This window comes from Triticum dicoccoides, chromosome 1A (genome assembly GCF_002162155.2).
Source record: "Triticum dicoccoides isolate Atlit2015 ecotype Zavitan chromosome 1A, WEW_v2.0, whole genome shotgun sequence".
Taxonomy (NCBI): domain Eukaryota; kingdom Viridiplantae; phylum Streptophyta; class Magnoliopsida; order Poales; family Poaceae; genus Triticum; species Triticum dicoccoides.
Window position 1 is genome coordinate 580,568,639 of NC_041380.1, and position 27,181 is coordinate 580,595,819.

At 43.8% G+C, this 27,181-nt stretch overlaps 1 protein-coding gene across 1 annotated transcript in view; it reads right to left on the reverse strand.

Moving 5' to 3' along the window:
• Positions 1–26,882, reverse strand: part of LOC119356068 — a 71,063-nt gene extending 44,181 nt beyond the window's left edge. The window contains exon 1 of the mRNA XM_037622970.1: positions 26,800–26,882. Coding sequence (XP_037478867.1) covers positions 26,800–26,882 — 83 coding nt within the window. The remainder of the gene's footprint in view (positions 1–26,799) is intronic.
• Between the last annotated feature and the right edge of the window lie 299 nt (positions 26,883–27,181).

Consider the following 27,181-nt stretch of genomic DNA (forward strand, 5'->3'; position numbering starts at 1 on the left):
GCTCCCCGCCGCCGCCTTCCTCCTCCCCCACCCCCCAATCCAGCCCCACCGACGACGACTCTGCCCACCGCTGGCTCCTCGCACCATCTCCTCCTCCACCGACAACCCCAAGTTCAGGGCCTTGTCACCGGACGGTGAGCTCCTCTGTTATGCAAATTTGTCAATTGAAGCGCTTGAATGATGTTAGCTTAGCATTTAATGATAAATGTGATGTTCTTTCTGTCAGTGTGAAACTCGATGGATAGGGTGTAAGATTTAATCAGTATGTCTAGTCTATTAGGCAGGGAGTGCAAAGTTGCAAGCTCAGGAGTTTGAAAATGAGCCTAATTGGTCTGATGTAAATTTTCTGCTGCACTGGAGCATAATATAATATGGTGTTGACTATATTCTGTTTGGCGTCCTTATTCTTCAGTGGCATAGCTTAAAAGTTATCTGCCTTGGCTCAAATGAAGGTTGTTCGATATCTTGAAATAAGCAAACATGCCTTGTGTCAAACCATATTTTAAATGTGCAAGCTTGATTTTTCTTCTATCTGCTGTTTTCTCATGCTTTGGCTTGTAAAACTAAATTGGGACTTAGGGCAAGAGTAGATAGAAGGTGCAATCTTGGCCATTTTTTCACATGCTTCCGTTTAGACTCTTGAGAGCTAGAGCTATTTTATCAATATTTTCCTTTACCACACCAGCATATGTATGACATGAGCTCTTATGCTTTCAGAACATTGAGACTGAGCTTAACTAATTCTGATTGGTCATTTTTTATATGATGATGATGAGGGGTATCTTATTTGGCATGACTAGTAATTAACTGGTAGTAACTGATAGTGTGATACCCATCATGCAGACATGCTTTAGGCAGGCTTGATATGCATGCATGCATTCTTTGCTTGTTTATATTCATTCTTGTAAACTGAACATGCTCATCTATCTAACTATCTATCTACCTGCTTTAGTATGTATGTATGCATTGTATTTTTATTTCCTTTGGAAAGTAAAGTTAATGTGAAAGGAAGAGAGAAAAAGAAAGGAAGGAAGATATATGCTTCAGTCAGTCTAAGCCCAGCTTAATTTGAGTGACAATCACCTGCCTGGCTGGCTGGCATGATCATCTTTTACAGAAAACAATTTTCAGCAAAGGTCATGTCTCCGACCATCGTGTCGTGATGATTTTGCAGGTACCCCGACAGGCCCTTGAGTTTGCTGGAATGTCGATTAACTTCCGTTCCGGCAAATTCGGGTACTCCATATGTCCTATTTCAGCAAAGGTCATGCTGAAATTTTCTGTGAATTTTAGCATGACTTTGCTAAAAATAGGACATATGGGGTACTTGCGACTAATGCATGGGCCGGGGTATCTTAGTACTTAATTAAGTAGGATCAACTGCTTCTTGTGTTATATATATAGAAGTGTGATATCAACTCATAGTTATTACTAATGTCAGTTGCTCGTCATCGATAAACCCTAATCTGGAAGAGGAACCGCTCATCCTATGTAGTTTTGAATTATGAACATAGGAAATGTCATCATCGGACGACGAAAGTCTCCCGGGGGAGTGCGACTGGTGCCACGACGATTGAGGTCTGTGCGACAGGCCTCACCTGGATGATGCTCGACGCTTCAGCATTAAGCTCGAGGAGAGCTTCGAAGTTGAAACGGTATGCAACGACGACAATTGTTTTTTTCATAATTAAGCATGACTTCAACTATTTCAACGTGTAATTTTCATCTTTTACAATTCGAGTATAGCTTATCCCATGCCATGCAAGACGCTATGTCTTGGAGAGGATGGATTTTGAAGACCATGAAATTTCTGAAACAAAGAAAATTCACCTAAGGACTCATCACGATGTGGACTTTGAAGTAAATCTGTATAATTCTGAGAGGGTAACCCATTTTGGTTGCAAAAATTGGGAAGCATTTTGCAAGATGTATGGTTTTGATGAGGGTATGCTTATAACCATGGATCTTGGTAATCCTGACATCCTGACACCTCTAGTTTTACCGCTATGTCAGTTTCTAAAACATAGTAATTAGCTAATTTATATTGTTTATTTGAAAATAGTTGACAGCTTATTTCCATTGACAGCTTATTTTTATTGTACAAAGAATGTGTGGGAGATGGTAGACAAAACCCACTACACCGATGGCTCCGAATTAACAACTTACAAGTAGAAAAATCATCTGGACGGATTTTGTACTGACATTGAGAATTACAATATCCACAATCAAACTCCTCAACATTATGGTCAATACGTGCCACTAGTGCATGTGTTCAACTACGGTAACTACCATGGAGATACCCTGGTAAGATTTTTACTATTACGACATCCGTGCATCTTTTGCATACTTCTAAAACTAGTACATCATTGCTAACTATGAAGTTATTACTATGTTTTTAAACAGGTAATCCCAGAGAATTGTGTGCCTCATTTGATGTATAAGAAAGGTAGTCTTAATGTTTTGAACATACAGCCAGGTCATCCTACGAATCTTAACTGTCCATACGAGATTTCTAAAAGAAGTGGAGACATGAAAATCAAAGGGTGGAAAAAATGGATGGACAATCGTAAGGAGATTCTTGGAAGCAAAAGGAAGCGAAGCGCAAGAATTGGAGATAGGATGTTCTCCATTCTCCATAATGGAGAGTCAGGGTCTATATTGTTTTATGCTATTTTACCTTAAATACGGTATTTAGGTCCTGCCTAATAGTGATGATCATGTGCTAAGAACAATTAAGTAGGGTTGGTTCGATGATTATCAAGATGATGATCGTATCACTTGTTATAAATAACGAGTAGAAGTTGTATGATGATGATTAGTAGGACTTGTTAGGATTAGTATTACTTCCGACAAACTCTCTACTCGTGGTCTCGAGACTTGTAATGTTCTATCTTTGTTCGGTCTTTTGAATTCGGAGACTAATATGATGAATTGTATTCAGAGACTAATATTCTATTGTATTCGATGAATCTGCTCTTGCTGTGTGGTGTTGTCTATATTCTGTCCAATAATATATTTTGTAACCTGTGCAAAAATCAGAAAAGTAAAAAAAACTAATATTCATACTAATGGCGCATCACCCCATAGTGCGCCATTAGTATGCCAGATACTAATGGCGCATGTTGGTCTATACTAATGGTGCACGGCGTGGTGCGCCATTAGTATATAATACTAGTGGGGTGGTACTAGTGGCGCACCAGTAGTGCGCCATTTGTAGGCAAAACTGGTGCACCACTAGTAGGCCTATTCCTAGTAGTGACATGAGTTGTCATTGGATTAATGGGATCACATCATTAGTAGAATGATGTGATTGACTTGACCCATTTCGTTAGCTTAGCATAATGATTGTTTAGTTTGTTGCTACTGATTTCTTCATGACTTATACATGCATGTTCTATGACTATGAGATGATGCAACTCCCATTTACCAGAGGAACACTTTGTGTGCTACCAAATGTCACAACGTAACTGGGTGATTATAAAGGTGCTCTGCAGGTGTCTCCGAAGGTACTTGTTGAGCTGGCCTATTTCGAGATTAGGTTTTGTCACTCCGATTGTCGGAGAGGTATCTATGGGTCCACTCGGTAATGCACATCACTATAAGCCTTGCAAGCATTGTAACTAATAAGTTAGTTGCGGGATGATGTATTACGGAACGAGTAAAGAGACTTGGCAGTAATGAGATTGAACTAGGTACCGAGATACCGAAGATCGAATCTGGGGAAAGTAACATACCAATGACAAAGGGAACAACGTATGTTGTTATGCGGTTTGACCGATAAAGATCTTCGTAGAATATGTGGGGGAAAATATGAGCATCCAAGTTCCGCTATTGATTATTGACTGGAGATGTGTCTCGGTCATGTCTACATAGTTCTCGAACCCGTAGGGTTCGCACGCTTAAAGTTCGGTGACGATCGGTATTATGAGTTTTTGTGTTTTGATGTACCAAAGGTAGTTCGGAGTCCCAGATATGAGCATGGACATGATGAGGAGTCTTGAAAGTGCGTTATATCGACTAGAGGGGGGTGAATAGGCGATTTTTATGAAAGTCTTCAAAGCATGGAAGTTATGAAGACAAACGATAGAAATAAACCTATTACCATGCAGCGGAAGGTAGACTACACTAGGCAAGCCATAGTCAAGTATTCAATGAAGTGAAAGCACAATGACTTAATAGCAGCAATGTAGTAAGGATCAGGTAGGAAGATATTATGAAGCCATACAGAACATGCAGTCACTCAGTGAAGACAAAAGATAGTGCAAACATACAATGACTTCACAAGGAGCAACAGTAAGTAAAGGGAAGGGAAGATGAAACCAGTGACTCGTTGAAGACAATGATTTGTTGGACCAGTTCCAGTTGCTGTGACAACTGTACGTCTGGTTGGGGCGGCTAGGTATTTAAACCTTAGGACACACAGTCCCGGACACCGAGTCCTGAACACGCAGCTCAGGACACCCAATCCTCACCGTAATCCCCTTGAGCTAAGGTCACATAGACCTCGCCCAATCACTCTGGTAAGTCTTCAAGGTAGACTCCCAAACCTTCACAGAATTCGTTCACCGGCAATCCACAATGTCTCTTGGATGCTCAGAACGCGACGCCTAACCGGCTGGAGGATGCACAGTCCTCAAGTGTAATAAGTCTTCAGATCACACACACAAGAAGACTTAAGTGATGCCCAACTCTCTCTGGCTCTGGGTGGTTAGGGCTTTATCCTCGCAAGGAATTCTCTCTCAAAGGCTTCGAGGTGGGTTGCTCTCAAACGACAAAAGCCGTACTCTCAATCTGAGCAGCCAACCGTTTATGGTTGTGGGGGGTGGGCTATTTATAGCCACTTGGCAACCCGGCCTGATTTGTTCAAAATGACCCTGGGTCACTAAGGAACTGACACGTGTTCCAATGGTCAGATTTCAAACTCACACGGCAACTTTACTTGGGCTACAAGCAAATCTGACTTGTCCGACTCTAGACAAGATTCGCTCTCATAGTCTTCACTCGAAGACATAGGTTTTTGGTTAGGCATCACTTCAGTCAGTCTGACTGGTTCTCTTGGACCCCACTTATCAGTACGGTGGTTCCTATGACTCAACATAAAAGAAAAAGAACTACGAAAGATCTAAGTCTTCGAGCTCCATAGGCTTCATGTGGTGTCTTCTCTTGTCATAGTCTTCAATGTGAATATCTTCATATACCACCTTTGACTTCAATGTCTTCATACATTTTTAGGGGTCATCTCTGGTAGGAAAACCGAATCAATGAGGGACTTCTACCTGTGTTATCCTGCAATTCTCACAAACACATTAGTCCCTCAACTAGGTTTGTCGTCAATACTCCAAAACCAACTAGGGGTGGCACTAGATGCACTTACAATCTCCCCCTTTTTGGTGATTGATGACAAACTAGTTGAAGTTTTCAACGGGGAATATAATCTGTGAAATTTTAAAGGATAAGGAATTGTCTTCATAAGTTGCAAGGGCTCCCCCTGAAGTTGTGCATATAGGTAATTTGCTTTTGGAATGCAAATGCACATGGCAGGTTGTACTTGTGGAGATCCACTTCAACTTATGATGACAATCCACTATGCATGTGAAAGTATATGAAGATAATTTCATGCATAATGGAAAATGGACGTCTGCAGAATGATCTAAGTGCGGAATTTATCGTCGCACATGCGGAATTTATCATTGCAAAACAAAGTGGCAGATAAGTAGCAGATGACCATCGAGTTTAAGTGTTGCAACTCAAAGAACCAAATGTAGCAAAATGAGAGTTGTAAGCACGAAGCAAAATATAAAGCACCTGCCCATATGGACCCGCTTGAAGACTATCAACCTCATATGCTTCTCCCCCTTTTGTCAGTAAGGACCAAAAAGGTTTGAAGACATAGAGCATCTACTCGTTCCCATGCGGAGTAGGTGAAGTAGCAGGGTCATTGGTGTTGTTTGGCGGTGCTGAAGAGCTTGGAGCAGAGTTGACGCGTGCTGAAGGAGGTGGTGGTGAAGTAGCATCATCTTCATCCTCGATAACTCTGGCAGTCACTGTTGCAGCAGATGAAGAGAACTCAGAGTCTTCAAGGGGTGGAGTTCCTAGCAGCACAGCTCTTCGAGGAGGTGTGGAGTCAAACTTGAATCGCTCAGTGAAGCCATCCTCTTGGAGATCATCTTCAGAACACATCATCGTTAGCCCTTTCCATGTACGGCGACAGGTTTCATGGGCAACGAAAGCATTCTTGGTGGCAAGATTGCGAATGCGATTAACTTCCACCAAGAGGCTTTTCATCTGACGCTTCAGCCAGTCATGATGCCTATCCTGTTTCTGATGAAGAGCCACAAGAAGCTCTCGGTCATTGAGAACACGAGTGCGCTTCTTGGGTCTTGGAGCAGTTGTACTATCAGTGGCTTCAGTAGACGCAGGGTGTGGTGCACATGTAGTGCCAGCCAAAGGATACACCCGAGTGACTGCTTCAACTCCTTCAATGTTCTGTGAGAAACTCTGATGCTCTGCATTCTGAAGACTTAGAGGTTACTTTGCAGGCTCAAGATAGATGGCTTCAGTAGAGATATCCACATCAGGCAGAAAAATCCTATGATTGCGAGCAGATGGATGATATGAGATATCGGAGTGAAGTTTAATTAGCCGCATTACCCATGGGGCGTAGAACTTCAAGCCAAACAGATCAGAGCCCAGTGCAGCAAGTTGGCAGATGAATAAGTCCTGTGCATTGAAGCATTTTCCATGAAGAATATAGAAGACCAAAGTCTTCATTGCACCCTCAAGCTTGGCATTTGGAGAGTGCCCTTTGATGGGCCAGAGAGTTTGCCTCATGATGTGATAGATGGTTCGTGGCAGATACTCAAGGTCTTCAACGAAGAACTCTATTGGATAAGCAGCATCTTGGGGCAATGGCTTCATCATGCTGAGCATCTGACTCATATCAGGTTCCGGCCTCTTAAAGATGCTCTCAATAGCTTCACTATGCAGCTGACAGCCATGCTCGTAGAGATCGCTAGGAGTGGGCAAACCAGTGAGCTCAATGATGTCAAATGCATTGACTTCGTGATGAACATTTCCGGTCATCCACTCCACGACCCAAGTCTTCGGATCTCTGCTGTACCCGCGGATATGAAGTGTGGCATAGAATTGGAGCAGCAGCTCTTCATTCCAATGCTCTTGGTCAGTAATGAACGGCAGCAGTCCAACTTCCTTGAAGCAATCCAAAGCTTCTTCCAGACAAGGCAGACCAGCTATGGCTTCAATGTCAAGGCGCTTGTGTGGGAAGATGCGACCTTGGTTGTAAAGAATGCATGAGTAATAGCTTCGCTGAGGATAGCTCCAGAACCGATCAGATGATATCCTTTTCCTTGAGTAGGGGTTCCTGGAGCTATCGAATAATGTGTTGTCTGCCCTGAAGCCATTGATATTGAAGGAGCCAGGTGCTGATGCAGGACCTGGGAACCTTGGCAGTCTTGGGATTGACTTCTGTACCTGAGGCCTATGCTCAACATGATAGTCGAACTGGGGACCGGCAGCAGACTCAGGAACAGAAGTGACGGGATCAGTGGCTTCGCTGTCTTGTTCTTCCGTTGGGGAGGGCTCCACATTAGCTTCATTGGTGGTTGTGGAAGCCGCAAGATTTTCATCCTCCACTTGACGAGCTGGAGGGTCGGTCACAGGCACGTTCTCCTTGAGAACTGCTTCTTGTTGGGACAGGGGAGTGGGAACTTGTGGGACTTCATCTTCCGCGGCTGATGCAGCCGGATTGTCTTCAGCAGAGACTTGAGGCCTTGGACCTTTGCGGAACCTGTGCAACGCGGGCGACGCCTGTGGAGTTGGAGTGGGCTGGGCCTCAAAGTCTTCTTCCTCTTGTGGGCGATCCGCCCATGAAGCATCATGTGCAATTGGCGTCAGTGGACGACCAATGCTGATGAGTTCGCTGTTCTGAGGAAGGACTGCACCATCTTCTACATTGTCATGTTGACCAATGTCTTCAGCAGCGATGGGATCAGCTGCTGGAAAGTCTTCAGCTTCATGAGCCTCTGTGGAAGCAGGCTCATAGATGGTCAGTTGGCGTTCAGCTTCAGGATAGACCATAGAAATGGGTTCAACTATTAAGGGCTCTGTGGAAGCAGCCCGATCTTTCTTGGTCTTCCTCTTCTTCTTGGAGGGGGCAGTTGGAGAGGCTTCAGAATGTTTCCTCTTCCTGGCTTCAGCCTCAGCAGTCCTTGTCTTCTTGAGCTCTGAAGCTGTTGACCGGCTTTTTGACTTCGAGCCAGTCATTTTAGTTGGGAAGACAATGGGAACTGCTTCCTACCTTGGTGCGTCAGGTTCAGCCGTAGCAGGCTTCTTCTTCTTCTTTGCGGCCATCCTGGGGTCGATGCCAGGACGCCCAAGGGCCTTGCGCTTCTCAGCCTCATTGTAGGCTTGCACACATCTGTCAGCCAGAGTCTTCATGCGCTCACGCGAACCCTGAGCTTCTGCACGTTTCTTTACAAAGGCTTCCTTGAGCTCGTGCATCATACTATTGAAGTTCTTCACTTCCTGCACGCTGAGCTTGGACATATGCTTCTTGAAATGAGCCTTTTCATAGTCAATCTTTTGCTTCAGTTCAACAATGCGCCGGGCAATAGCGAGTTCTGAAGCAATGGCGCCTTGGAAGGCGACACTGAGGCCAATTGGTAGCTGCAGATCTTCAAAGCTGATGTTTGGCATGTCAAACCACTCGTCAATGAAGTTGTGGATGATGGTCACATCAAAGAGAGGCAGATCATTGAAGATTTCCGCTTCTTCTTTGCTCTTGATGAGTTGCTCAAGAGCGTCATCTGCTAGATCTTCATCACTTGACAGATCAATGTCGTCATTGCGCAGAATGGCAGCAGCAGTTAGCTCTTGTCCGGTGTGAGGCAGAGGCATCTTGACTTTCTGGGGCTTGGAGATGCGAGATAAGTCTTCAGACTGCACACTGTCTTCAGGAGGTGCAGTTGCCAGTGGCTTCGCCCTTGAGATTTTTGGTGAGGGGGCAGGCTTTGAAGCTTTAGGCTTCTTCATCTTCTTTGTCTTCAGCGCTGCAGGAGCTTCTTCTGATTCAGTGTCTGCTGCAGGCTCATTCACTGCAGTCCCTTGAACTATGATGCGGGTGATAAGGCCTTCAAGGTTGTGGAAAGGACCGATGACATTGGGTTCTGCATCTCGTGTGCCATCTGTCCTTGGTGCCGAGGGACCAGGGTTGAAGTCTAACCCTAAAGTCTTCTTGTTCTGCTTCGCTGAGTTTTGGGCAAACTGGAAGTTGCGCTTGAACAGATTGTCGTCACGACATCATAGTAGTGACGATGGGTGTGCATCAGCTGGCTGTGGCCCACGGACCATGCAAGGATAGAAGCCTTGAGCAATGGCTTCATCTCTGGACCTGGGTAGAAGATTCTTGTATTGGATGTCTCCCCACGGTCTCTTGATGGCATTTTTCTCAGCATATTCTTGGGTTACAAATCGGTATTTGAACCATTGTTCTGCCCAATATCTTCGAATCCATTGGATTCGGGTCTTGCGCTAATTGTAATCCTCTTCAGGATCTGTCTTGTACAGTTCTCACAGTTCATCTGGCAGATCTCTGGATGTTTCTCCACGACGCTTTCTGCCACCCTTCCTTGCTGCTTTCTCTGAATACATAAACTTTAACTTGAAAGGCTTCAACACGTTCAAAGGCTTCAAAGTTTTTCACTTGTTGGACCAACAGGAACTGGCTTCGGGAGAATTAATGTGATACTGTAAGAATTCTGCAAATGAATGCAGACTATGAGAACCAAAGGATTCTCCCACGGACATGTACCTCTGACAGCATTAAGGTGTGAGGGAAGGGGAAGAGGTCACATGCATTCTCAGAAGATTTTGAAGATAAATCAGTTTAGAAGACATTGACCTCATTTTGCGAAGACAATCACTCATAGATAAGGAGTTGGTTCCAGATTTGTACGAATCCACAGATCAGTACAAGTGAGGAATCTAACTACTTTGTGAAGCATAAGTGAATATACTAGGCATGTTATGAGATGCAGTATGAGAGAGATCTAACTTGTGTGAATAGAAACTACTTGTGGTAGAAAGTGACAAATCCATAGGATCAACGGTGCTATAAAAAGGAAGTTTTATTTACCACACTAAAAACTGCTAGACGAAGTGGAAGATGAGGCCGAGCAGTTCGATCTTCCGTGCCCTAACTTGGCGATGGAGGACACCTACGGCGACGGCGGAGAGGACGATGTCCGCGGTCGGCGTGAAGACGGCGTCGGAGAGGTCGCGGCAGCGAAGCGCTTCGTTGCCGGCGTCGTCGAGGGCTAGCGGTGGCGCTAGGGTTCGTGCGAGAGTGGAAGAAGAGATAATGACCGCTGTGAAGTGTGTATTTATAGGTACATGGGCGGCACTGCGCTATTACACAGGTGCCCCTGGCGATTCGCATCTGAGGAACACGTGGCCATTATGCGGAATTTTGGGATTTGTTCCACGTCCCACGCACGCCTTGATTGTCGGGTGGTCGTTCCTACTTCTCCGGGTTTCATGTGGAGGAATGAACATTGAAAACGGACTTAATAGTTGTCTCTATATCTTCTGCTGACAAGGATGCAGAGAAGACATTCACAGTTTCAATAGAATGCATATGATTTGGAGAGATAGAATTTGAGATAGAAAGCATATAGAGGTTAGGGTCCGATCACATTCACTTAGTGCAAAAGATTCAACAATGAAGACATAGCTATAAGTGAATGCTTTAGAGGACAGAACACTAATATATATATATATATATATATATATATATATATATATATATATATATATATATATATATATATATAATCAACATAGTGAAGATAATCATGAAGATATGTTGAGATCGAAGCCAAACCAAATGTGAAGACATTGCAAGGTAACGTCATGAGTGAAACACTTCAAAATAGAACATTTGGTGTTGGCGTTACCCACCGTATAGGAACTATTAGACCCAGACATGGCACACAATTATCCTGGCGCTCCGAAGTCAAATTCCACATTAATGTATTCACACTTAGAATGTATGTCTTCATTGATTGAAGATATACTTTACTTCATGTGTTGCACATCTAAGTCATCAATATGCATAAGGGTTAGGATGTGTGCCTGATCACAGGACATTTAAGGATTCCAGGATATTTAGCTCACACCGTAACTTGCAAAATCTCTTCTCATCCAAGGGCTTGGTGAAGATATCTGCCAATTTCTCTTCAGTGTTGACGTGTATGATATCAATATCTTCCTTCACAACATGATCTCTGAGAAAGTGATGACGAATTTCAATGTGCTTTGTCTTCGAGTGCTGAACTGGGTTGTTGGCGATCTTGATGGCGCTTTCGTTGTCGCAGTAAAGTGGCACTTGCTTCAGATGAATGCCATAGTCCTTGAGTGTTTGCTTCATCCACAGAAGCTGAGCGCAGCAAGATCCAGCAGCAATGTATTCAGATTCAGCAGTGGAGAGAGATACACAGTTCTGCTTCTTTGAAGACCAACATACAAGTGATCGTCCCAGAAAGTGACATGTGCCTGATGTAGACTTGCGATCAACTTTGTCACCAGCATAATTAGCATCCGAGAATCCAACCAGATCAAACTCCGAGCCCTTTGGATACCATAATCCTAGAGTTGGGGTGTGAGCCAAATATCGAAGAATTCACTTCACAGCTAAGTGATGCGACTCCTTTGGTGCCGCTTGAAATCGAGCACACATGCAAACACTAAGCATAATATCTGGCCTAGATGCACATAGATAAAGTAAAGAACCAATCATGGAGCGGTATACCTTTTGATCGAACTCTTTACCATTATCGTCGGGACCCAGATGATGTTTGGCTGGCATTGGTGTTGTGAAGCCTTTGCAGTCTTGCATACCGAACTTCTTCAGGCAATCTTTGAGATACTTCTCTTGAGATATGAAGATACCGTTGCGTTGTTGTCGTATTTGAAGACCGAGGAAGAACTTCAGCTCTCCCATCATGGACATCTGATATTGCTCTTGCATCATATATCCAAACTCTTCACTGTACTTCTGATTGGTGCAGCCGAAGATAATGTCATCCACATATATTTGGCACACAAACAGTTCACCATCATTATGTCTTCGTGAAGAGAGTGGGGTCTAGGGAACCAGGTATGAAGCCTTTGCTCTTCAGGAAGTATTTGAGTGTGTCATACCAGGCCCGAGGGGCTTGCTTGAGGCCATACAGTGCCTTGTTGAGCTTGTATACCATGTCAGGATGTTTTGGATCTTCAAAGCCAGGTGGTTGTGCAACATACACTTCTTCTTCAATTTTGCCATTGAGAAAAGCACTCTTCACATCCATTTGATATATAAGTATGTTGTGATGATTTGCATAGGCCAGCAGTATGCGTATGGCTTCAAGTCTAGCCATAGGAGCAAATGTTTCATCGAAGTCAATGCCTTCCACTTGAGTATATCCTTGAGCAACGAGACAAGCTTTGTTTCTGAGAACTTGACCATGCTCATCTTGCTTGTTGCGGTATATCCATTTGGTGCCTATTATATTGTGCTTCCGTGGATCAGGACGCTTAACTAGTTCCTATACATTATTCAGCTCAAACTGTTGAAGCTCTTCTTGCATAGCTTGAATCCATTTAGGTTCCATGAAGGCGTCTTCAACTTTCTTGGGTTCTGTTATTGAGACGAATGCGAAGTGCCCACAGAAATTTGCTAGCTGGGTTGCCCTTGAACGAGTGAGTGGACCGGGTGCATTGATGCTATCAATTATTCTTTCAATCTGCACTTCATTGGCAACGCGAGGATGTACAGGGCGAAGACTTTGCTCTTGCTGATCATTGTCGTTGTTAGAAGGAATGTCTTCAGGCTGAGCATTGTCTTCATGTTGATCAGGTGCTGAGATGATAAGTTCTTCTTCAGGATGAGCTTCAGAAGGTATAATTTCTCCAGTTCCCATTAGCTTGATTGATTCATTGGATGTAACTTCATCTAGCACATTTGGCAGTTGCTCTCTTTGTGAACCATTGGTCTCATCGAACCGCACATCCACTGTTTCAACCACTTTGTAATGAAAGAGATTGAAGACTCTGTAGGAGTGCGAATCCTTTCCATATCCAAGCATAAAACCCTCATGTGCTTTTGGTGCAAACTTTGAGGTGTGATGTGGGTCCTTGATCCAGCATCTTGCGCCAAATACTCTGAAGTAACTGACATTTGGCTTCTTGCCAGTAAGGAGCTCATAAGATGTCTTGTTCAGAAGCTTGTGAAGATAAACACGATTGATTGTATGGCATGCAGTATCAATGGCTTCAGGCCAGAATTTTCTTGGGGTCTTGTATTCATCTAGCATCGTTTTGGCCATCTCAATGAGTGTTCTGTTCTTGCGTTCGACGATGCCATTCTGTTGTGGCGTGTACGGGGCTGAGAATTCATGTGTGATGCCCAAGGTATCAAGATATGTATCAAGGCCAGTGTTCTTGAATTCAGTGCCATTGTCACTTCTGATGTGCTTTATCTTGGCGCCATAATTGTTCATAGCTCGATTGGCGAAGCGTCTGAAGACATCCTGCACTTCAGTCTTGTAAAGGATTATGTGCACCCAAGTGTATCTAGAGTAATCATCAACAATAACGAAGCCATAGAGGCATGGAGTAGTAGTAAGAGTTGAGTAATGAGTGGGACCGAAAAGATCAAGCAGTTCGAAGGGTCGAGTAGTGGTCATGATTGTCTTCGAAGGATGTTTGGCCCTCGTCATCTTCCCTGCTTCACAGGCACCGCATAAGTGGTCTTTCTTGAACTTGACTCCCTTGATGCCTATGACATGCTTCTTCTTCGCAAGGGTGTGAAGGTTCCTCATGCCAGCATGCCCAAGCCTCCGATGCCAGAGCCAACATTCTGAAGCTTTTGCTAGAAGACATACGACAAGCTGTGGTCCTGCTGAGAAATCTACTACGTACAGATCATCTTTTCGATACCCTTCAAACACTAGAGACTTGTCAGATTCCATTAGTACAAGGCAACAATATTTTCCAAATATTATGATCATGTTCAAATCGCAAAGAATTGAGACAGATATTAAGTTGAAGCCAAGGGATTCAACAAACATGACTTTGTCCATGTGTTGATCCCTTGAGATTGCAACTCTACCTAGACCCAATACCTTACTTTTACCAGTGTCAGCAAATGTGATGTGGCTCTTGTCGGATGGACGTAAGGTTGAGTCCATAAGAAGACTTCTTTTGCCAGGCATGTGATTTGTACACCCACTATCAATAATCCATTCTGAAGATGCTGGTGTCGTACCCTACAGTGCAGTTAGGGGGATAGGCTTCACCAAGAGCATTGTGAAGCAAAAACATTTGACGAACCAATGGATTATGAAAGCTTAGATCCAGATTAGGACTAATAGGGAGAGTAGCAAGCGATTCAGGAATGAAGTACATAGTAAGACCATTTAGGCATTTGATCTTGCGCCCTACAAGATGTTTAAGGTCCCCAGCAATGGCGTCAGACGATTTTGGTTTTCTGCTGGAGACCTTTCCCTGCAAAAGAGAGTTAAGCTTTCTTAGCCACCCACATCTTCAAGGGTGGCTGAGAAGCAATAAGTCTAAGTGCAGCATCTGAGAATTTTGGCTTTGGAGCCCTAGCAAACAGTCTTGCAGGCGAACAATAGTACTCATAAGAATAAGCAGGATAGTTCTTGGTCTTATGAAAATGGCGGTTTGATGAACCGCTCTCATATTCATATGCCTGAGTATGGTTTCCCTGCAAAACATTTGCGTTAGTGCGACTCAGGTGAGTCCTCTGTCTGTATGAAGCCTTTGGACCGTATGAAGCCTTTGGTCTGAGGTTTGTCTTCTTCACGTGAGGTGTCATGATGACATTCACAGGAAGATTCTCCAGACACCTTTTCGGAACCCAGATCTTCTTCATAGGCGGTCCATTCCTGCAGTTAGTACCAATGTACCTGGCAAACACTTCACCATTCTGATTCTTAAATAGTATATAGTTTGCATCAAAGGATTCATCAATGATAATGGGGTTAGCACAGGTGAAGCCAGATAGATTGGATGGGTCTGCTGAAGGTTCCTTTGTAGCAACCCACATGGTTTTGGGGTACTGCTCAGATTTCCAGTAAGAGCCATCAGCATTCATTTTCCTTACGAACCCAACACCCTCTTTCCTCGGGTATCGGTTCAGAATCTGCTTTTTAAGGACATCACATAGTGTCTGATGCCCTTTAAGGCTTTTGTACATCCCTGTTTCAAGCAATGTCTTCAACCTAGCATTCTCATCAGCAATAGCAGTGGTATCCTCAGCAGAGGGGTTAGTTACCACATCAACAGTTGAAGATATTGCAACAGTAGTAGCAGTAGAACATTCAGCAACAGAAGTAGCATTATCATGCTCAATGCATTTAAGACATGGTGGTTCAAATCCTTCCTGAGCGTGACTGATCTGTTTGGAGTGAAGTGACTCATTTTCCTTTTCAAGATCTTCATGAACCGCTCTCAATTTCTCAAGATCTTGCTTCCTTTGAAGATAATCACAGGAAAGCTTTTCATGAGTTGTTGAGAGAGTTTCGTGACGACTTTCAAGTTCCTGATACTTAACGTGAAGATTTTTTATGTCTTCAATTAAGGATTCAGATCGAGTCATTTCAGCACCTAACAGATCATCGCTTCTATCTAACAGTTTTTGAATATGTTCCATAGCTTTCTGCTGTTCAGTTGCAATTTTAGCAAGTGTTTTGTAGCTGGGTTTTGAATCACAATCAGAGTCATCGTCACTAGATGTTTGATAGTGAGTAGTGCGTGTGTTTACCTTGGCACCGCGAGCCATGAAGCAGTAGGTAGAAGCGGAGTAGTCCTTGTCATTTGCATCGGTGTCGGTGACGAGGTCATTGTCTTCAGTATTGAAGATGGACTTGGCAACGTATGTTGTAGCCAGACTTGCGACGCCTGAATCGGACTCCTCCTCAGACTCCACCTCCGCCTCCTCAGAAGCGGACTACTCCTCTGAGTCCATTTCCTTGCCAACAAACGCACGTGCCTTGCCAGATGAGCTCTTCTTGTGTGATGAAGACTTTGAGGAAGACTTGGACGAAGACTTTGAGTATTTCTTCTTCTTCTTGTCGTCAGAGTCATATTCCTTGCTCTTCTTCTTCTTTTTGTTCTCATTGTCCCACTGTGGACACTCAAAGATGAAGTTGCCAGGTTTCTTGCACTTGTGACATGTTTTCTTCTTGTAGTCGTGAGCAGAAGCTTCATCATTCCTTGAGCTTGATCGGGAAGACTTTCTGAAGCCTTTCTTCTTGGTGAATTTTTGGAACTTCTTCACAAGCATAGCAAGTTCTCTTCCAATGTCTTCAGGATCATCAGAACTGCTGTCAGATTCTTCTTCAGATGAGGAGACAGCTTTTGCCTTCAAGGCATGAGTTCGCCCATAGTTTGGACCGTAGATATCTCTTTTTTCAGAAAGCTGAAACTCATGTGTGTTGAGCCTCTCAAGTATGTCAGATGGATCGAGTGTCTTGAAATCAGGACGTTCTTGAATCATTAGGGCTAGGATGTCAAACAAACTATCAAGTGATCTCAGTAGTGTCTTGACGACTTCATGTTTGGTGATCTTAGTAGTGCCGAGGGCTTGAAGCTCATTTGTGATGTCAGTGAGTCGGTCAAAAGTGTGCTGGACATTCTCATTATCATTTCGCTTGAAGCGGTTGAAGAGGTTGCGAAGGACACTGATTCTCTGATCTCTCTGGGTTGAGATGCCTTCATTGACCTTGGAGAGCCAGTCCCAGACCAGCTTAGATGTCTTCAAAGCACTCACACGGCCATACTGTCCTTTGGTCAGGTGACCACAGATGATATTCTTGGCAGTAGAGTCCAGTTGAACAAATTTCTTGATGTCAGCAGCAGTGACACCTTCTCCAGCCTTGGGAATGCCGTTTTCAACGACATACCATAGGTCGACATCAATGGCTTCAAGATGCATGCGCATCTTATTCTTCCAGTAGGGATATTCAGTTCCATCAAAGACGGGGCACGCAACAGAGACTTTAATTATCCCAGCAGTCGACATAGCTAAAACTCCAGGTGGTTAAACCGAATCACACAGAACAAGGGAGCACCTTGCTCTAATACCAATTGAAAGTGCGTTATATTGACTAGAGGGGGGTGAATAGGCGATTTTTATGAAAGTCTTCAAAGCATGGAAGTTATGAAGACAAACGATAGAAATAAACCTATTCCCATGCAGCGGAAGGTAGACTACACTAGGCAAGCCATAGTCAAGTATTCAATGAAGTGAAAGCACAATGACTTAATAGTAGCAATGTTGTAAGGATCAGGTAGGAAGATATTATGAAGCCATACAGAACATGTAGTCACTCAGTGAAGACAAAAGATAGTGCAAACATACAATGACTTCACAAGGAGCAACAGTAAGTAAAGGGAAGGGAAGATGAAACCAGTGACTCGTTGAAGACAATGATTTGTTGGACCAGTTCTAGTTGCTGTGACAACTGTACGTCTGGTTGGGGCGGCTAGGTATTTAAACCTTAGGACACACAGTCCCGGACACCCAGTCCTGAACACGCAGCTCAGGACACCCAGTCCTCACCATAATCCCCTTGAGCTAAGGTCACACAGACCTCGCCCAATCACTCTGGTAAGTCTTCAAGGTAGACTCCCAAACCTTCACAGACTTCATTCACCGGCAATCCACAATGTCTCTTGGATGCTCAGAACGCGACGCCTAACCGGCTGGAGGATGCACAGTCCTCAAGTGTAATAAGTCTTCAGATCACACAGACAAGAAGACTTAAGTGATGCCCCACTCTCTCTGGCTCTGGGTGGTTAGGGCTTTATCCTTGCAAGGAATTCTCTCTCAAAGGCTTCGAGGTGGGTTGCTCTCAAACGACAAAAGCCGTACTCTCAATCTGAGCAGCCAACCGTTTATGGTTGTGGGGGGTGGGCTATTTATAGCCACTTGGCAACCCGACCTGATTTGTTCGAAATGACCCTGGGTCACTAAGGAACTGACACGTGTTCCAACGGCAACTTTACTTGGGCTACAAGCAAAGGTGACTTGTCCGACTCTGGACAAGATTCGCTCTCATAGTCTTCACTCGAAGACATAGGTTTTTGGTTAGGCATCACTTCAATCAGTCTGACTGGTTCTCTTGGACCCCACTTAGCAGTACGGTGGTTCCTATGACTCAGCACAAAAGAAAAAGAACTACGAAAGATCTAAGTCTTCGAGCTCCATAGGCTTCATGTGGTGTCTTCTCTTGTCATAGTCTTCAATGTGAATATCTTCATATACCACCTTTGACTTCAATGTCTTCATACATTTTTAGGGGTCATCTCTGGTAGGAAAACCGAATCAATGAGGGACTTCTACCTGTGTTATCCTGCAATTCTCACAAACACATTAGTCCCTCAACTAGGTTTGTTGTCAATACTCCAAAACCAACTAGGGGTGGCACTAGATGCACTTACAAGTCTCGAAATGGTCGAGACGTAAAGATCAATATATTGGACGACTATGTTCGGACATCGGAAAGGTTCCAGAAAGTTTCGGACATATACCGTAGTACCGCGGGTTACCGCAACCCCCCCCCCCCCCGGGGGGGGGGGCTTAATGGGCCTACATGGGCCTTAGTGGAAATAGAGGGCAGCAAGGGGAGTGTGCCCCCCAAGGCCCAATCCGAATTGGTTTAGGGCAAGGGGGCCGGCCCCATCTTTCCTTATCCTCCTCTCCCTTTCCTTCCCCTCTCCTACCAGGACTAGGAAAGAGGGGGCAAACCTACTTGGAGTAGGATTGCCCCCCTTGGGCGCGCCTCTCCCCTTGGCCAACCCTCTCCTCCTTCCCTCCTTTATATACGGGGGTAGGGGGCACCCCAAAGACACAACAATTGATCATTGCTCTCTTAGCCGTGTGCGGTGCCCCCCTCCACCATAATCCACCTCGATCGTATCATAGTGGTGCTTAAGCGAAGCTCTGCGTCAGTAGCATCATCATCACCGTCACCACACCGTCGTGCTGATGAAACTCTCCCTCGAAGCTCTGCTGGATCGGAGTTCGTGGGACGTCATTGAGCTGAATGTGTCATGAACTCGGAGGTGCCATGCGTTCGGTACTTGGATCGGTCGGATCGTGAAGACGTATCACTACATCAACCGTGTTGTGCTAACGCTTCCGCTTTCGGTCTACGACGGTTCATGGACACTCTCTCCCCTCTCGTTGCTATGCATCACCATGATCTTGCGTGTGCGTAAGAAAATTTTGAAATTACTACATTCCCCAATAGTGGTATCAGAGCCAGGTTTATGCGTAGATGTTATATGCACGAGTAGAACATAAGTGAGTTGTGGGCGATACAAGTCATACTGCTTACCAGCATGTCATACTTTGGTTCGGCGGTATTGTTGGATGAAGCAGCCTGGACCGACATTACACGTACGCTTACGCGAGACTGGTTCTACCGACATGCTTTGCACACAGGTGGCTGGCGGGTGTCAGTTTCTCCAACTTTATTTGAACCGAGTGTGGCTACGCCCGGTCCTTGAGAAGGTTAAAACAACACTAACTTGACGACCTACCGTTGTGGTTTTGATGCGTAGGTAAGAACGGTTTTTGCTCAGCCCGTAGCAACCACGTAAAACTTGCAACAACAATGTAGAGGATGTCTAACTTGTTTTTGCAGGGCTTGTTGTGATGTGATATGGCCAGGACATGGTGAGATATAAGTTGTTGTATGAGATGATCATGTTTTGTTGAAGTTATCGGCAACTTGCAGAAGCCTTATGGTTATCTCTTTATTGCATAAGATGCAAGTGCCAAATAATTGCTTTACTTTATTGCTATGCATAGCAATAGTTGCAAGAGCAATAGTTGGTGAGACGATCATGTGACGACATGTTGATAGAGATCAAGATGATGGAGATCGTGGTGTCATGTCAGTAACAATGAAGATCATAAAAGTACTTTGGAGATGGAGATCAAAAGCACAAGATGATGATGGCCATATCATGTCACATATTTTGATTGTATGTCATGTTTATCCTTTATGCATCTTATTCTTCTTTGTTTGACGGTAGCATTATAAGATGATCTCTCACTAAATTTCATGGTAAAAGTGTTCTCCCTGAGTATGCACCGTTGCCAAAGTTCATCGTGCCGAGACACCACGTGATGATCGGGTGTGATAAGCTCAACGTTTATCTACAACAGGTGTAAGACAGTTTTACAAATGCAGAATACTCGGGTTAAACTTGACGAGCCTAGCATATGCAGATATGGCCGCGGAACACTGGAGACCGAAAGGTCGAGCGTGAACCATATTGTAGATATGATCAACATAGCGATGTTCACCATTGAAAACTACTCCATATCACGTGATGATCGGTTATGGTTTAGTTGATTTGGATCACGTGATCATTTAGATGACTAGAGGGATGTTTATGTAAGTGGGAGTTCTTAAGTAATATGATTAATTGTACTTAAATATATCATGAACTTAGTCCTGATAGTATTTGCATATCTATGTTGTAGATCAATAGCTCGCGCATAGCTTCCCCGTTTATTTTGATATATTCCTAGAGAAAAACTAAGTTGAAAAATGTTAGTAGCAATGATGCGGACTGGATCCGTGATCTGAGGATTATCCTCATTGCTGCACAGAAAAATTATGTCCTTGATGCACCGCTAGGTGACGGACCTATTGCAAGAGCATATGCAGACATTATGAACGTTTGGCAAAGCTCGGTATGATGACTACTTGATAGTTTAGTGTACCATTCTTTATGGCTTAGAACCAGGACTTCAAAAATGTTTTGAAATGTCATGGAACATATAAGATGTTCTAAGAGTTGAAATTGGTATTTCGTACTCATGCCCGTGTCGAAAGGTAGGAGACCCGTGACAGTACTTTGCCTACAAAGATGGAGGAGAATAGCTCAACCAGTGAGCATGTGCTCAGATTGTCTGGGTACAATAATTGCTTGAATCAATTGGGAGTTAATCTTCCAAATAAGATAGTAATTGACAAAGCTCTCTAGTAACCATCACCAAGTTACTAGAACTTAGTGATGAACTATAATATGCAAGGGATAACGGAAATGATTCCCAAGCTCTTCGTGATGCTGAAATCGACGAAGGTAGAAATCAAGAAAAGCATCAAGTGTTGATGGTTGACAAGACCACTAGTTTCAAGAAAAGGGCAAATGGAAGAAGGGGAACTTCAAGAAGAACTGCAAGCAAGTTGCTGCTCAAGTGAAGAAGCCCAAGTCTAGACCTAAGCCTGAGACTAAGTGCTTCTATTGTAAAGGGACTGGTCAGTGGAAGCAGAACTACCCTAAGTATTTGGCGGATAAGAAGGATGGTAAAGTGAACAAAGGTATATTTGATGTACATGTCATTGATGTGTACTTTACTAGTGTTTATAACAACCCCTCAGTATTTGATACTAGTTCAGTTACTGGGATTAGTAACTCGAAACAGGAGTTGCAGAATGAACAAAGACTAGTTAAGGGTGAAGTGACGATGTGTGTTGGAAGTGGTGCCAAGATTGATATGATCATCATTGCACACTCCCTATACTTTCGGGATTAGTTTTGAACCTGAATAAATCTTATTTGGTGTTTGCATTAAACATGAATATGATTTGATCATGTTTATTGCAATATGGTTATTCATTTAAAGTGAGAGAATAATTGTTGTTCTGTTTAGATGAATAATACCTTCAATGGTCATACACCCAAGGTGAATGGTTTATTGAATCTCGATCGTAGTGATACACATATTCATGATATTGAAGCCAAAAGATGCAAAGTTAATAATGATAGTGCAACTTATTTGTGGCACTGTCGTTTAGGTCATATTGGTGTAAAGCACATGAAGAAAATCCATGCTGACGTGCTTTTGGAATCACTTGATTATGAATCAGTTGATGCTTGCGAACCATGCCTCATGGTCAAGATGACTAAGACTGCATTCTCCGGAAAAATGGAGCGAGCAATAGACTTGTTGGAAATAATACATACTGATGTACGCAGTCCGATGAGTGTTGAGGCTCACGGCAGGTATCATTATTTTCTGACCTTCACAGATGATTTGAGTAAGATATGGGTATATCTTCTTGATGAAACATAAATCTGAAACATTTGAAAATTTCAAATAATTTCAGAGTGAAGTGGAAAATCATCGTAACAAGAAAATAAAGTTTCTACGATCTGATCGTGGAGCAGAATATTTGATTTACAAGTTTGGTCTTCATTTGAAACAATGCGGAATAGTTTCGTAACTCATGCCAGATGGAACACCACAGCGTAATGGTGTGTACGAACATCATAACCGTACTATATAATATATGGTGCAATCTATGATGTCTCTTACCGATTTACCACTATCGTTTTGGGGTTATGCATTAGAGACAGCTGCATTCACGTTAAATAGGGCACCTTCGTTGAGACGACGCCATATGAACTGTGGTTTGGCTAGAAACCAAATTTGTCGTCTCTTAAAGTTTGGGGTTGCGATGCTTATGTGAAAAAGTTTCATCCTGATAAGCTCAAACCCAAATCGGAGAAATGTGTCTTCATAGGATACCCAAATGAGACAGTTGGGTACACCTTGTATCACAGATCCAAAGGCAAGACATTCGTTGCTAAGAATGGATCCTTTCTAGAGAAGGAGTTTCTCTCGAAAGAAGTGAGTGGGAGGAAAGTAGAACTTGATGAGGTAACTGTACCTGCTCCCTTATTGGAAAGTAGTTCATCACAAAAATCTATTCATGTGACTTCTACACCAATTAGTGAGGAAACTAATGATGATGATCATGTAACTTCAGATCAAGTTACTACCGAACCTAGTAGGTCAACCAGAGTGAGATCCGCACTAGAGTGGTACGGTAATCCTGTTCTAGATGTCCATGTTACTTGACCATGACGAACCTACGAACTATGAGGACGCGATGATGAGCCCAGATTCCATGAAATGGCTTGAAGCCATGAAATCTGAGATGGGATCCATGTATGAGAACAAAGTATGGACTTTGGTTAACTTGCCCGATGATTGGTGAGTCATTAAGAATAAATGGATCTTCAAGAGGAAGACGGACGCTGATAGTAGTGTTATATCAACAAAGCTCAAATTGTCACAAAATGTTTTCAACAAGTTCAAGGTGTTGACTATGATGAGAATTCTCACTCGTATCGATACTTAAAAGTCTGTCTGAATCATGTTAGCAGTTGCCGCATTTTATGAAATCTGGCAAATGGATGTCAAAACTGTATTCCTTAATGGATTTCTTAAAAGAAGAGTTGTATATGATGCAACCAGAAGGTTTTGTCGATGCTAAAGGTGCTAACAAAGTGAGCAAGCTCCAGCGATCCTTCTATGGACTGGTGCAAGCATCTCAGAGTTGGAATATATGCTTTGATAAAGTGATCAAAGCATATGGTTTTATACAGACTTGCGGTGAAACCTGTATTTACAAGAAAGTGAGTGGGAGCACTACTGCATTTCTGATAAGTATATGTGAATGACATATTGTTGATCGGAAATAATGTAGAATTTTCTGGAAAGCATAAAGGAGTGTTTGAAAAGAGTTTTTCAAAGAAAGACCTCGATGAAGCTGCTTACACATTGAGCATCAAGATCTATAGAGATAGATCAAGACACTTAATAAGTTTTTTCAATGAGTACATAACTTGACAAGATTTTGAAGTAGTTCAAAATGGAACAATCAAAGAAAGAGTTCTTACCTGTGTTACAAGGTGTGAAATTGAGTAAGACTCAAAGCCTGACCACGGCAGAAGATAGAAAGAGAATGAAAGTCATTCCCTATGCCTCAACCATAGTTTCTATAAAGCATGCCATGCTGTGTACCAGATCTATTGTATACCCTACACTGAGTTTAGCAAGGGAGTACAATAGTGATCTAGGCGTAGATCACTGGACAGCAGTCAAAATTATCCTTAGTGGAATAAGGATTTGTTTCTCTATTATGGAGGTGACAAAAGGTTCGTCGTAAATGGTTACGTCGATGCAAATTTTGACACTGATCCAGATGACTCTAAGTCTCAATCTGGATACATTTTGAAAGTGGGAGCAATTAGCTAGAGTAGCTCCGTGCATAGGATTGTTGACATAGAAATTTGCGAAATACATACAGATCTGAATGTTGCAGACCCGTAGACTAAACTCCTCTCACAAGAAAAACATGATCACTCTTTGGGTGTTAATCACATAGCGATGTGAACTAGATTATTGACTCTAGTAAACCCTTTGGGTATTAGTCACATGGAGATGTGAACTAATCACATAAAGATGTGAACTAGATTATTGACTCTAGTGCAAGTGGGAGACTGAAGGAAATATGCCCTTGAGGCAATAATAAAGTAATTAGCTATTTCCTTGTATCATGATAAATGTTTATTATTCATGCTAGAATTGTATTAACCGGAAACATAATACACGTGTGAATACATAGACAAACATTGTGTCACTAGTATGCCACTACTTAACTAGCTCGTTGGTCAAAGATGGTTGAGTTTCCAAGCCATAGACATGAGTTTTCATTTGATTAACGGGATCACCTCATTAGTAGAATGATGTGATTGACTTGACCCATTCCGTTATCTTAGCACAATGATCGTTTAGTTTGTTGCTACTGCTTTCTTCATGACTTATACATGTTCCTATGACTATGAGATTATGCAACTTCCGTTTACCAGAGGAACACTTTGTGTGCTACCAAACGTCACAACATAACTCAGTGATTATAAAGGTGCTCTACAGGTGTCTCCGATGGTACTTGTTGAGTTGGCGTATTTCGAGATTAGGATTTGTCACTCTGATTGTCGGAGAGGTATCTCTAGGACCACTCGGTAATGCACATCACTATAAGCCTTGCAAGCATTGTAACTAATGAGTTAGTTGCGGGATGATGTATTACGGAACGAGTAAAGAGACTTGCCGGTAACGAGATTGAACTAGGTATATTGAGATACCGACGATCGAATCTCGGGCAAGTAACATACCGATGACAAAGGGAACAATATATGTTGTTATGCGGTTTGACCGGTAAAGATCTTCGTAGAATATGTGGGAGCCAATATGAGCATCCAGGTTCCGCTATTGGTTATTGACCGGAGACGTGTCTCGTTCATGTCTACATAGTTCTCGAACTCGTAGGGTCTTCACGCTTAAAGTTCGGTGACGATCGGTATTATGAGTTTTTGTGTTTTGATGTACCGAAGGTAGTTCGGAGTTCTGGATATGATCACGGACATGATGAGGAGTCTCGAAATGGTCGAGACGTAAAGATCGATATATTGGACGACTATGTTCGGACATCGAAAAGGTTTCGGAAGGTTTGAGAGATATACCAGAGTACCGGGGGTTACCGGAACACTCCCGGGGGCTTAATGGGCCTACACGGGCCTTAGCGGAAATAGAGGGCAGCAAGGGGAGTGTCTGGCGCCCGCCCCCAAGGCCCAAACCGAATTGGTTAAGGGCAAGGGGGCCCGGCCCCCTCTTTCCTTCTCCTCCTCTCCCTTCCTTCCCCTGTCCTAGTAGGACTAGGAAAGAGGGGGTAAACCTACTTGGAGTAGGATTGCCCCCCCTTGGGCGCGCCTCTCCCCTTGGCCGGCCATCTCCTCCTCCCCTCCTTTATATACGGGGGTAGGGGGCACCCCAAAGACACAACAATTGATCATTGATCTCCTAGCCGTGTGCGGTGCCCCCCTCCACCATAATTCACCTCGATCATATCGTAGCAGTGCTTAAGCGAAGCCCTGCGTCGGTAGCATTATCATCACCGTCACCACGCTGTCGTGCTAACGAAACTATCCCTCGAAGCTCTACTGGATCGGAGTTCGTGGGACGTCATCGAGCTGAACGTGTGCTGAACTCGGAGGTGCCGTGCGTTCGGTACTTGGATCGATCGGATTGTGAAGATGTACGACTACATCAACCGCGTTGTGCTAACGCTTCCGCTTTCGGTCTACGAGGATACGTGGACACACTCTCCCCTCTCGTGGTTATGCATGTAACACCACGAGAATCATGCTAAAGAAATCTTCCCCTAATGGTGGCCATGTCACCGTGATTACTATGTAGCTTGCCACTTGTCCAAATCGAAGTCAAATTCAAATTAAAATTTCAAGTGAAATTATTATTTCTTCAAGCGGAAAAAACTAAAATGTTCGAATATTAGTATAAATTCCCCTGATCAATATTCCTGTTGGGACCAGCATCATTTGAAACTTCAAATTGCCCTTATCTATTTTTGATTTGAGCAAACAACACTTAGTGGCTCCTTTAAATTCAAACTGAAAATAAAGCCTTTCAAAAATTATCTAAGACTCCGTGGATAGTTCCACGATATTGCAAAGTATTTATAAGACAAGTTTCCTATGCAACAAAATTTATTTGGATCGAAAACAAAATACAAAACAGTGAGCAAAATATAAAACGGTAAATATAAGCGGGAAAAGGCCTAATAAGCTACTGTGTGAATGGGCTCTATGTAGCTATAGTGCATTCGGCCCAAGCCCACGACGGCCTTCTCGTTCTTCCTACTGTATAGGAGGAGGCAGCGTCCTGGTGTGGCCGCGCACACGGCCGTCCACGCCACGGATGTCGCCGTGCCGACCATCCGGAGCCCCCTAGAGATGCATAAGGACCTCCTCGACCGAGTGGACAAACCCTAGCCGTCCAGTTCACCCCCCTCGTGCCACTCTGTTCAGATTTAGAGCTCGCACGGGTCGTGGTCATCATGGTCGTCGTCGTCACCGCGGTCACCGTCCACCTCAGCACCCGAGAAGACGTCGAGGAGCTCCGCCATCGCCATCTCCTTCGCCCTCGCCGAAGGGCTCGAGCTAGGACGCCCAGTACGCTCGGCATCGGGCACACCTTCATCGGTAAATCGCCAGCGTCCAACGTCGTTTGCCACGGCTTCGGTCCACCCCGGCCTTCGTCGACCGTGCCCTCGAGCTCTATGTGAGCTCCTCCTCTTTTCGCCCCTGCTTGCCCCCTCGATTCGTTGCGGTAGCCTTCGTCCCCGAGCTCGTCCGAGCTCGCGCATACGCGTACGTATGTACCTGTGTACTGCTGCTGCTCCTGCGCTGTTGCTGCCGCTGCTGT